The sequence below is a fragment of the Rousettus aegyptiacus genome, unplaced genomic scaffold, assembly GCF_014176215.1.
Source record: "Rousettus aegyptiacus isolate mRouAeg1 unplaced genomic scaffold, mRouAeg1.p scaffold_m13_p_7, whole genome shotgun sequence".
In the NCBI taxonomy this organism is placed as follows: Eukaryota; Metazoa; Chordata; class Mammalia; order Chiroptera; family Pteropodidae; genus Rousettus; species Rousettus aegyptiacus.
In genome coordinates this window covers 38,227,837-38,240,130 of record NW_023416310.1, presented here as the reverse complement: position 1 = coordinate 38,240,130, position 12,294 = coordinate 38,227,837, and the positions used below count along the sequence as shown (strand labels likewise).

The 12,294-nt window shown below is 41.1% G+C and overlaps 1 protein-coding gene across 6 annotated transcripts in view; it reads left to right on the top strand.

Moving 5' to 3' along the window:
* Positions 1 to 12,294, top strand: part of BCL11A (BAF chromatin remodeling complex subunit BCL11A) — a 96,666-nt gene that overhangs the window by 81,351 nt on the left and 3,021 nt on the right. For 3 of the 6 annotated variants that reach the window (XM_016129653.2, XM_016129656.2, XM_016129658.2), the window contains exon 4: positions 5,063 to 9,536. In XM_016129653.2, the coding sequence (XP_015985139.1) occupies positions 5,063 to 7,083 (2,021 nt within the window). In that variant the 3' untranslated portion in view covers positions 7,084 to 9,536. Of the gene's footprint in view, positions 1 to 5,062; positions 9,537 to 12,294 lie in introns of those variants that run through there. The other 3 variants (XM_016129659.2, XM_016129660.2, XM_016129654.2) reach the window with 3 other exon arrangements.

Below are 12,294 nucleotides of genomic sequence, written 5' to 3'. Positions count from 1 at the left end.
GGACAATCACTCCCATGGCCTCATTTTAGACTTTGAATTATTCCATGACATACATTTTTAGCAGAGGCCAGACCCAAAAGGAGTCAGTTTAGAGTTACTCCAGAGTTATTCTTATGCATGTTATATATGCATTTACATGTGTATTTAAACATGGTGTATTTTTATATATACATGGTGCATTATATATGTGCATACATATATAATTTCTACTTGTTTTTCTCCTAGTTTTAGAGAAAAATGCACAGCATTTTTGCTAAATTCAAAGATGCCACCACCCCCACCCCACCCCCACCATCAGTACCACCATCCAGTTTCTCGTTCAAGCCAACTTTTATAGCGAAACTTTTTATGAAATTTAGATTTGTATGTTTATAAAAATGTTTTTGAAAGATGTTGTTTTAAAAGGTAATGTAGTATGTTTCTCTGTGTAGAAGTAAATGATATATGAGTCATGCATGGCTAAAGAATTGGATGGGTGGGAGGCCTGATTCCATCCCAGACACAGAAAAAGCAAGTTCAAGGAAAAAAGAGATGTGACATTTAATCTTTTTCATTTAAGAAAAGTATTTTTCTTTTGAAAGTAAATGAAAAATGGAAAGAAAATGAAAAATGGAAAGAAAAGGAAGGAAAGAAGGAAGGAAGGATGGAAGGAAGGAAGGATGGAAGGAAGGAAGGATGTATGGAAGGAAGGAAGGAAGGAAGGAAGGAAGGAAGGAAGGAAGGATGGAAGGAAGGAAGGAAGGAAGGAAGGAGGAAGGAAGGGAAAGTGTCATGGAAAGAGAAGAGCAAGATACAGGAGCCGAGGCTATACAGGGAACAACAGGGTTTTGGATGGAAGGTGAATAGTGTCTGCAGGGCAGGGCATGAGTCCTGAGACCAAATTCAAAGCCAGTTGTTTATTTTTGTTAACTCCTAGGTAATCCTAGGTAACAAAGAGTTATTTGTGTAAATTTCACAAGCCCTTGGATCCTGAGGGCTGGGCGGTGCAGGGGTTAAAAGCACCTCCTTTGCTCCCCCCACCGCCAAGCTAGGCCTAAGCCTGGGTTAGGCCACAGATTGCAGAGTTTAGGGGGTTGGACTCATGGTTTCAAGTCCCTACATGCTCACTGGGTGGGGAGAGCTCTTCTTGTTTGGCTGGGGGTGCCTAGGGCCCCACACTTGGCTGTGGGAACAGAGCCACCCTTGGAGGGAAGGGAAAGGAATGGAGTGGGGCAACAGAGAGGAAGGTGGAGCTGAGTAGCCAAGGGCTGGTGGCCTGGGAATCAGTTTAGTTCCTTCTCTTCCACTTGATCCTCCCGAGGGCAGAGAGTTTGGTTTGAGGGATGGGAAACGAGGAGCCTGGTACGGAACTCCTGTCTTCTTCTCTGTTTCCCGCAAAGGGAGGGTGCCTAGTTTGCTGGTGCCCATGCTGGCAAGACCAGTTTAGGAGTGACCAGAATAAGGTATGTGGAAATGGGTTGTGGGGTTCCTGAAAGCTCTAGAGCAAAGCCAACCCCCACCCCACACAGCTGTCTTAACCTGCTAGCTGCCTTTGGCTTTCAGAACACTTAGCATTTGTGGCCTCCCTGCTGGTAGACAGGGTCCTGAAAATTGCTCCCTCTAACCAGGTCCCCCCCTTGGCTTGGATTAAGACCTGGATTCTGGATTTTGACCTTCCTTTGGATGCCCTTCTGAGTGTGTAATGTGGTTACTCATCACGCTAGGTAACTAATTAATCAAGCCTGGTAGTAATGAAAAGTCATGTTCAAGTTGGACCTCATAGTTTACAGACGGCTTTTATATACGTCTGTCATTTGAGCCTCAATTCTTTAAGGTACTATTTTTATGCTCATTTTACAGATAGGAAACCTAAGGCTCAGAGAAATTAAATGACTGTCCTAGAGCCACAAGCTAGTAAATAGTAGAGCCAGGGGCCCTGCTTCAGACCTCCTTGTTCTTCTAAACCCTGAGGCTTAGATCATGTGACTTTTTAATCACCTGAAAACAGAAATGGGGTCATTCCTTTCCATACAATGAAATGAAATAAAATAAAAGCCAGCAAGTGAGCTAATAGCTGATTTTAACCATTTTAGTGCTTAGCGTTGAGATGCTTTGGGCCAGGTCTCAGTTTATTGCTCTAAATCAAAACAATCCTCGTGATTGCCCAATGAAGCTCTCAAATTGAGAAGTTGATTTTCATCAGAGTAAATGAAGAATATTATTATATTTTACAAGTCAATAAATCAATGTAGCCCTAATTTTGCCACGCAGGAAATCAATTCTGGTCTTTCTAAACCATCAAAGATGTTATGAACAAAGTAATTTCACAAATTGTGGCAAGTAACACGTTTATTGATGACTGCAGTTTAGGAATTTAGAATCTGTGAGCACTGTAATATAATATGGTGCACTGGCATGAGCTGAGTGAAATACAGATTATATGGTGAAACTGTAATGCATCATTTGCTATTAGTGGACTGGTAATAATTACCAGTTTCAAAGCAGCTCTTTCCATGTAATCTTTAGTCTCAATCGTAACAGCCCTTCTCATTGACATTGTGATTACACTAGCTGCCCTCATGATCTAGAATATCTAGTTGATGGGAATACTAAAATGCGATAGTAAAAACTGTATGTTGTATGTTCATTAGAAGTTAAAATGCCATTTTCTCTGACCTGATGTATGAAAGAGAGAGGAGGGTAACAGCAGTGTTAACATACTGTAGCATGATCACATCGCTGGCTCTGAAAACAAAATTTTAGGAAGCTCAGGGAAGCAAAATAAAAGGGACTTTTCTCAGTTAAGGCTTTTTGAAAGGACACAGGTGAGATCCTCAATGTAGTACTATATAGATCTTGGCATTTATCAATGGTCACATTCATGGTGCATGCAAAACCAGCATCACTAATTATGGGTCCAGTCCTGGGTTTCAAAAGAATATTATCAGGTAAAATATAATTTTAAGACATTAGGAATGATGAAAGTGTTAAGGGTTTGCTTCAGCTGACAAATCTCCTTTTTACTTACCCAATTCAGATTGTCAGACGAAATGTATGATAATAACACAGAGTCCTAGAGAGGCAAGGGAGAAAGCCACAGAGGGTCACAGTAGTTACAGGGAACCGGATAGATTTTTTTTCCTGTCTATTTAGGACCCAACTCATTGTTCAGTAACAAAAAAAAAATTTATGAAAATACTCTCAATGATGCCTTTTATTTCCCTTTGAAGAGAGAAGGCAAACAAAAATAGGCAGATAATGTGATACTAATGTCAGCGTTTTCTTTTAAAATCTTTCTGCTTCCCCGCCCCCCCCCCCCACATTAGGCAAATGTTTGAAACCTAATTTTGGTATCTTATCATCTAATCTCGTTAAAGAGATTTACCCAGGAGTGGGATATATTGAGTGAGATTATAATAAATGCATTGTAAAATAAATTACAAGGTCAGGGCGGGGAGTCCATTATTCAGACAAGTGCTTGAGCAAGGCTGGCTTGTTTTGGGAGACTGACTTGTTTTGGAATATAAGTGTTTGGGGCTCCTAAGAAGACTGCCAGCTTTTCTTTCTGACTTGCTAAATGGAGGAATCATAATTGATTAATTCCTCCTTCCCATTCTACCTCTTTGGTAAATTTTTTCCTTTAAAAAGTTACTAGCTGGGGCTTTAAGGAACTCCTCTGACCCCTCTTTTAAGAGAGGGGCTTAAGTTTGTTATTTCTCACTTGTGTTTTATACACTGTTGTTATTGGAATCCCTGGGAGGTTATCTATTTTTTTTTCTGTCCTTCGGCCACCAGTATTCGAGCCCTTTTTAATGCCGCAGTTGAGTGGTAAACTATTAGTTACTCCCTTGGTGTATATATGTTTTTTAATTTAGCTATCTCCAAAAATGAATGATTGCGAAGTCAAGCTGGCCCCTCTTTGCCAAAGTGGCATTTACCACTCTCGGATTCTTTTCAAGGAGAGAGAAATAATGTGACTTAAGCAGGGCCCCTCTCCAGACGGCTTGGCTACTAGCCAAAGAGTTGACTAGCTGAACTGTATCTTTCTGTTTCTTTCTCAACTGGAGCCGAGGCTCAGCCGAGGGCACAGGATGTTGTATAATTTGGTTCACGTTGTTAGCCTCTCAAAATAATGAGGAGGAGGATAGAGTAGCATTTCTCAGCCTGCTGCTGGTCATGGTGCTGGCTGCTTTAACTGTTCTTAAACTAGGATGCTGTGTCTGCTTAAGTTGGCATCAGCCTCTCCTACTAACTCTAGGCTTGCATTTGTTTGGGGGAAAACTCCTAAAGATTTGATATGGCCTGTTGGTTAAATCCGAATTAAATTTCTCTTTTGAGATTTTCACAACATCCCTTGAGATAAAAATGGGAGTCCTTGTGGGGTGTCTTGGAACCAGAACTGGGACTCACTGACCCTCACACAGGCTGGGATGTGAGGATGTTGCTAGTCTCTCTTCCATGGAATTATTTTTTGAGTACCTTGTCATTTTTAACAATATCAACATTAGTGTATTTCGGGCTAAGATTAAAAGCATCTCTAGGACTACAGAGAATTATAATGAGTTGACCTTCTCTTTTTTGATATCTCTATGAAATGATTGCCTATTTAGAAAGTTCACCTGCCATCCAGAGGGGGAATAGAACAATGGGATTTAGGGAGCAGAAAGGTTTCCCTTAGGTCACCTTGTCCAAGTCCCTCACTTAACAAATGAGAAAACAGAGGCACAGAAATGAATGGCTTCCCTAAACCACAGCTAGTGAAAGACTGGAAGGTTTAGAAGATGTTTGCTGAGGTTCTCTAGACTGTAGGGATTGTTAACCTCAAGCTTGAATTGACCTAGATTTTTCTGCTTTGGAGACTGGATTTAAAACTCTCAGGAAGACTGATTCGACAAATACTTACTGGACACCAACCACTAGGTGCGCCAGGCACCATCTAGGCATAAGGGGATAGGTCAGGCAGGGCTCAGGCCTTGGGGTTGAGGGCTCAGGGCAGGAAAGGCTGAAGTGGAACATAAATAAGCAATTGCTGATGCCCTCTTCGGTGATTAAACATTGATGTTGGTGTTGTATTATTTTGCAGGTAAAGATGAGCCCAGCAGCTACACATGTACAACTTGCAAACAGCCATTCACCAGTGCATGGTTTCTCTTGCAACACGCACAGAACACTCATGGATTAAGAATCTACTTAGAAAGCGAACACGGAAGTCCCCTGACCCCGCGGGTTGGTATCCCTTCAGGACTAGGTGCAGAATGTCCTTCCCAGCCACCTCTCCATGGGATCCATATTGCAGACAATAACCCCTTTAACCTGCTAAGAATACCAGGATCAGTATCGAGAGAGGCTTCCGGCCTGGCAGAAGGGCGCTTTCCACCCACTCCCCCCCTGTTTAGTCCACCACCGAGACATCACTTGGACCCCCACCGCATAGAGCGCCTGGGGGCGGAAGAGATGGCCCTGGCCACCCATCACCCGAGTGCCTTTGACAGGGTGCTGCGGTTGAACCCAATGGCTATGGAGCCTCCCGCCATGGATTTCTCTAGGAGACTTAGAGAGCTGGCAGGGAACACGTCTAGCCCACCGCTGTCCCCAGGCCGGCCCAGCCCTATGCAAAGGTTACTGCAACCATTCCAGCCAGGTAGCAAGCCGCCCTTCCTGGCGACGCCCCCCCTCCCTCCTCTGCAATCCGCCCCTCCTCCCTCCCAGCCCCCGGTCAAGTCCAAGTCCTGTGAGTTCTGCGGCAAGACGTTCAAATTTCAGAGCAACCTGGTGGTGCACCGGCGCAGCCACACGGGCGAGAAGCCCTACAAGTGCAACCTGTGCGACCACGCATGCACGCAGGCCAGCAAGCTGAAGCGCCACATGAAGACGCACATGCACAAGTCGTCCCCCATGACTGTCAAGTCCGACGACGGCCTCTCCACCGCCAGCTCCCCGGAACCCGGCACCAGTGACCTGGTGGGCAGTGCCAGCAGCGCGCTCAAGTCCGTGGTGGCCAAGTTCAAGAGCGAGAACGACCCCAGCCTAATCCCGGAGAACGGGGACGAGGAGGAAGAGGAGGACGACGAGGAAGAGGAAGAAGAGGAGGAAGAGGAGGAGGAGGAGCTGACGGAGAGCGAGAGGGCGGACTACGGCTTCGGGCTGAGCCTGGAGGCTGCGCGCCACCACGAGAACAGCGCGCGCGGCGCGGTGGTGGGCGTGGGCGACGAGGGCCGCGCGCTGCCCGACGTCATGCAAGGCATGGTGCTCAGCTCCATGCAGCACTTCAGCGAGGCCTTCCACCAGGTCCTGGGCGAGAAGCATAAGCGTGGCCACCTGGCCGAGGCCGAGGGCCACAGGGACACTTGCGACGAAGACTCGGTGGCCGGCGAGTCGGACCGCATAGACGATGGCACTGTTAACGGCCGCGGCTGCTCCCCGGGCGAGTCGGCCTCGGGGGGCCTGTCCAAAAAGCTGCTGCTGGGCAGCCCCAGCTCGCTGAGCCCCTTCTCCAAGCGCATCAAGCTCGAGAAGGAGTTCGACCTGCCCCCGGCCGCGATGCCCAACACCGAGAACGTGTACTCGCAGTGGCTCGCCGGCTACGCAGCCTCCAGGCAGCTCAAAGATCCCTTCCTTAGCTTCGGAGACTCCAGACAATCGCCTTTCGCCTCCTCGTCGGAGCACTCCTCGGAGAACGGGAGCTTGCGCTTCTCCACGCCGCCCGGGGAGCTGGATGGAGGGATCTCGGGGCGCAGCGGCACGGGAAGTGGAGGGAGCACGCCCCATATTAGTGGTCCGGGCCCGGGCAGGCCCAGCTCAAAAGAGGGCAGACGCAGCGACACTTGTGAGTACTGTGGGAAAGTCTTCAAGAACTGTAGCAATCTCACTGTCCACAGGAGAAGCCACACGGGCGAAAGGCCTTATAAATGCGAGCTGTGCAACTATGCCTGTGCCCAGAGTAGCAAGCTCACCAGGCACATGAAAACGCATGGCCAGGTGGGGAAGGACGTTTACAAATGTGAAATTTGTAAGATGCCTTTTAGCGTGTACAGTACCCTGGAGAAACACATGAAAAAATGGCACAGTGATCGAGTGTTGAATAATGATATAAAAACTGAATAGAGGTATATTAATACCCCTCCCTCACTCCCACCTGACACCTCCTTTTTTCACCACCCACCCTGTCCCATCGCCCTCCAGCCCCACTCCCTGTAGGATTTTTTTCTAGTCCCATGTGATTTAAACAAACAAACGAACAAACAGAAATAACGGAAGCTAAGAATATGAGAGTGCTTGTCACCAGCACACCTGTTTTTTTTTTCTTTTTCTTTTTTCTTTTTCTTTCTCTTTTTTTTTTTCCTTTATGTTCTCACCGTTTGAATGCATGATCTGTATGGGGCAATACTATTGCATTTTACGCAAACTTTGAGCCTTTCTCTTGTGCAATAATTTACATGTTGTGTATGTTTTTTTTTTTTTTTTTAATTTAGACAGCATGTATGGTATGTTATGGCTATTTTAAATTGTCCCCGATTCGTTGCTGAGCAAAAATGTTGCTGTTTCCAGTTCCGTTCTGAGAGAAAAAGAGAGAGAGAGAGAAAAAGACCATGCTGCATACATTCTGTAATACATATCATGTACAGTTTTATTTTATAATGTGAGGAGGAAAAACAGTCTTTGGATTAACCTTCTAGAGACAGAATAGATAGCGCTGAAAGAAAATCTCTATGAGCTAAACATCTGTCTCTAAAGGGTTAAATGTATCAATTGGAGAGAAAAAAAGGCCTTGAATTGACAAATTAACAGAAAAACAAAAGTTTATTCTATCATTTGGTTTTAAAATATGAGTGCCTTGGATCTATTAAAACCACGTTGATGGTTCTTTCTACTTGTTATAAACTTGTAGCTTAATTCAGCATTGGGTAAGGTAATAAACCTTAGGACCTAGCATATAATTCTATATTGTATTTCTCACAACAATGGCTACCTAAAAATATGACCCATTATGTCCTAGTTAATCATCATTTTCCCTTTCGTTTAATCTTGTAAGCAAAACTGATTATACCAGTATAAAAGCTATTTTGCTCCCGGTGAGAGCTTAAAAGAAATGGGCTGTTTTGCCCAAAGTTTTATTTTTTTTAAATGATGATTACATTGAATGTGCAACGTGCAAAAGCCCTGGAACGTGATTAAATACATGAGTAAGGATTTCATTTCATGAAGATACTTGTTTTAAAAAATGTCTTTCAAAAAAATTCTGGCACCAAAAGAAATAGATCCAGATTCACTTGGTTGTCAAAGGGACAATCAGACGATAAACTTTAAGACCTCGTGTACCATATGAAAAAGAAGAGGCTAACAATAAGGCTTGACAGAGGATAACAGAGGAAAAAAATATGTAATTTATTAGCACAACGTGGTACTATTTGCCATTTTAAACTAGAACAGGTGTATAAGCTAATATTGATACAATGATGATTAACTATGAATTCTTAAGACTTGCGTTTAAATGTGACATTCTTAAAAAAGGAGAGAAAGAATTTTAAGAGTAGCAGTATATATGTCTGTGCTCCCTAAAAGTTGTACTTCATTTCTTTTCCATACACTGTGTGCTATTTGTGTTAACATGGAAGAGGATTCATTGTTTTTATTTTATTTTTTGACTTTTTTCTTTTTTATTAAGCTAGCATCTGCCCCAGTTGGTGTTCAAATAGCACTTGACTCTGCCTGTAATATCTGTATCTTTTCTCTAATCAGAGATACAGAGGTTGAGTATAAAATAAACCTGCTCAGATAGGACAATTAAGTGCACTGTACAATTTTCCCAGTTTACAGGTCTATACTTAAGGGAAAAGTTGCAAGAATGCTGAAAAAAAAAGAATTGAACACAATCTCATTGATGAGCATTTTTTTAAAAATTAAAAAAAACTTTGCCAGCCATTTACTTGACTAATGAGCTTACTTACTCCGACTCAACATTGCAAGCGCTGTGAATGGAAAACAGAATACACTTAACATAGAAATGAATGATTGCTTTCGCTTCTACAGTGCAAGGATTTTTTTTTGTACAAAACTTTTTTAAATATAAATGTTAAGAAAAAATTTTTTTAAAAACACTTCATTATGTTTAGGGGGGAACTGCATTTTAGGGTTCCATTGTCTTGGTGGTGTTACAAGACTTGTTATCCATTTAAAAATGGTAGTGGAAATTCTATGCCTTGGATACACACCGCTCTTCAGGTTGTAAAAAAAACATACATTGGGGAAAGGTTTAAGATTATATAGTACTTAAATATAGGAAAATGCACACTCATGTTGATTCCTATGCTAAAACACATTTATGGTCTTTTTTCTGTATTTCTAGAATGGTATTTGAATTAAATGTTCATCTAGTGTTAGGCACTATAGTATTTATATTGAAGCTTGTATTTTTAACTGTTGCTTGTTCTCTTAAAAGGTATCAATGTACCTTTTTTGGTAGTGGAAAAAAAAAAGACAGGCTGCCACAGTATATTTTTTTAATTTGGCAGGATAATATAGTGCAAATTATTTGTATGCTTCAAAAAAAAAAAAAAGAGAGAAACAAAAAAGTGTGACATTGTACAGATGAGAAGCCATATAATGGCGGTTTGGGGGAACCTGCTAGAATGTCACACCGATGGCTGTCATAGGGGTTGTACATATCCTTTTTTGTTCCTTTTTCCTGCTGCCATACTGTATGCAGTACTGCAAGCTAATAACGTTGGTTTGTTATGTAGTGTGCTTTTTGTCCCTTTCCTTCTATCACCCTTACATTCCAGCATCTTACCTTCATATGCAGTAAAAGAAAGAAAAAAAGGAAAAAAAAAACCACAATGTTTTGCAGTTTTTTTCATTGCCAAAAACTAAATGGTGCTTTATATTTAGATTGGAAAGAATTTCATATGCAAAGCATATTAAAGAGAAAGCCCGCTTTAGTCAATACTTTTTTGTAAATGGCAATGCAGAATATTTTGTTATTGGCCTTTTCTATTCCTGTAATGAAAGCTGTTTGTCGTAACTTGAAATTTTATCTTTTACTATGGGAGTCACTATTTATTATTGCTTATGTGCCCTGTTCAAAACAGAGGCACTTAATTTGATCTTTTATTTTTCTTTGTTTTTATTTTTTTTTTATTTGGATGACCAAAGGTCATTACAACCTGGCTTTTTATTGTATTTGTTTCTGGTCTTTGTTAAGTTCTATTGGAAAAACCACTGTCTGTGTTTTTTTGGCAGTTGTCTGCATTAACCTGTTCATACACCCATTTTGTCCCTTTATTGAAAAAAATAAAAAAAAAATTAAAGTACACAATGTAAGCTTCTTGTGTCCTCATTTGACACACTCTGTAAATTACTTTCAAGAAAATAACAGGTTTTAAGAGAAGGCCAGTCAGTCTTTTTCAGGATTATTTCTGTGGGCATTTTGATGCGTGCATTATACCCTAAAGGAACATAAAGTACTTACTATATTAAAATAGACATATCTCAAACCATGAAAATAGTTTTTAGACTTTATAGTTCTAGAATAATTTTTAAGAAATGGAAGGCATTTTCAGGCTGATGTTAAAAATTTTCCCTCCATCTCTTAATCCATTCAGATATAAATGAAAAACTTTGTGGTAATAGAATCTTAGGCTTTTATTTCCTTTGGATTTTTTGCTGTTCTTGTTTCAAAGTTCTTTTCTATTCTCCCTTACCTGCCCTACCTTAGAATATAATGTAAACAAAGGGTTTTTTAAAATCAGCTTTTTTATTTCCACATAATGGTCTTTCCTCATTTAAAAAGTAACCCCAACTCCCAAATCTAAAAGCCCAGAAATGAAGGCATCAGGTGAGAGAGAGCAGAGAGAGAGAGAGAGAGAGAGAGAAGAGAGCAAGCAGTAACCAGGAATTTAAGCAGATGTGGTCAAATCTGATTTCCTGAAGTGTATGGTGGTTTGCCTTGTGATTCTGAGATCCTAGGGACCCTAGACAGGACAGATCTTTTAGGTGTTTTTATAGGGTATTCTTGATTGATAGTAGATTACGGCGGGAATATCCTTCAATTAAGTATATTTTGGCCAAACATATTTATGAAGTGAAATATCTTTGGAGAGGAAAGTCTGTTTTTAAAACCCTTCCTTAGAAATGTGTGTTGTCAGTTTTACAAATACTGCATGTTGCAGCATCTATTTGCTTTATTAAAACACATATGTCTGTGATACTGTCTCCCCGTTCTCAGTGTAGATGAATGGATACGACATCGTTATTTTTGTAAAAACCAAAACAAAAGCCATTCTGTTGTCTTCTTGTGGTAGCATTTTTTTTTTTTTTTTTTTTTCGTGTGTGGCTCAGTTCTTATGCCCTGGTGCCTATGAGGTGACCTTTTCATGTAAAGCCTTTTAAGTGAGGCAAGAATAGTTTTATCTTTCTAAAATAAAGAGAAAGAAGTAGGTTTTTGTTGTTGTTGTTGTTTAAAGCCCATTTGGGAAGCAGAGAGTAAGGAAGGGAGGAATCTGGTACGAGAAGTTTCAGAAGAACATTGTACAAGAGCTGGGATGGGCTAGGGAAGTGGTACCTTGTAGAACTTGGTAGTGAACTGAAAGGAGATATACGTGTTTTAGAAACATTCCCCAGTGCCAGGCCAGTTTTAGACGTGGTGAATTCTGCTCCACCATATTAAATGTCCATGAACTGCTTTGTGTCCCTATTACCCTTTTATTAGGAGCTATGAGTGTAGCTATGCACTTTTATATACAGTATTCATATTAATTTCTCAGTATGTGATGCTTTTAGTGTAATTAGGTTTTGCATCCTGACAGACAGAATTAATGGTGGATACTGTATACTTGTATGTTCAAATTTCTTAAATCAGATGGGGAGTGAGGAGGGATGCAAACATCTGGTGATAAATCACAGATTATGTTTGATTTACATGGTCCCAAAATTAAGTAAATTTATTGGGAGACAAGTTCTTCAGGGTACTTAGTCTCCTGACTTATTGAAACCCTCTTATAAAATATTTCTGACGCTGAGTGAAGAGTAGAAGGATGAAAACCTATGCAACGAGAATATAACTTATAAATGACATCTTGTATCCAGAGCCCTAAAATTAAAAATCTTAATATAAAATAACGAAAAACATTTCCAACAGTAGGAAGAAATCATGATAGCTTTTTAAAATGAGGAAACACTTAGAATATTAACATTTTTCAAATTCTCAAGTAAGGTTATGTGACACTCCTGACATACTGGTACAATGTTTTCAACATGCCTGGACTGCCGCTCATAGAAATGTTTCTTTTTATCTTCATTTTGAGAACAACTTAATAA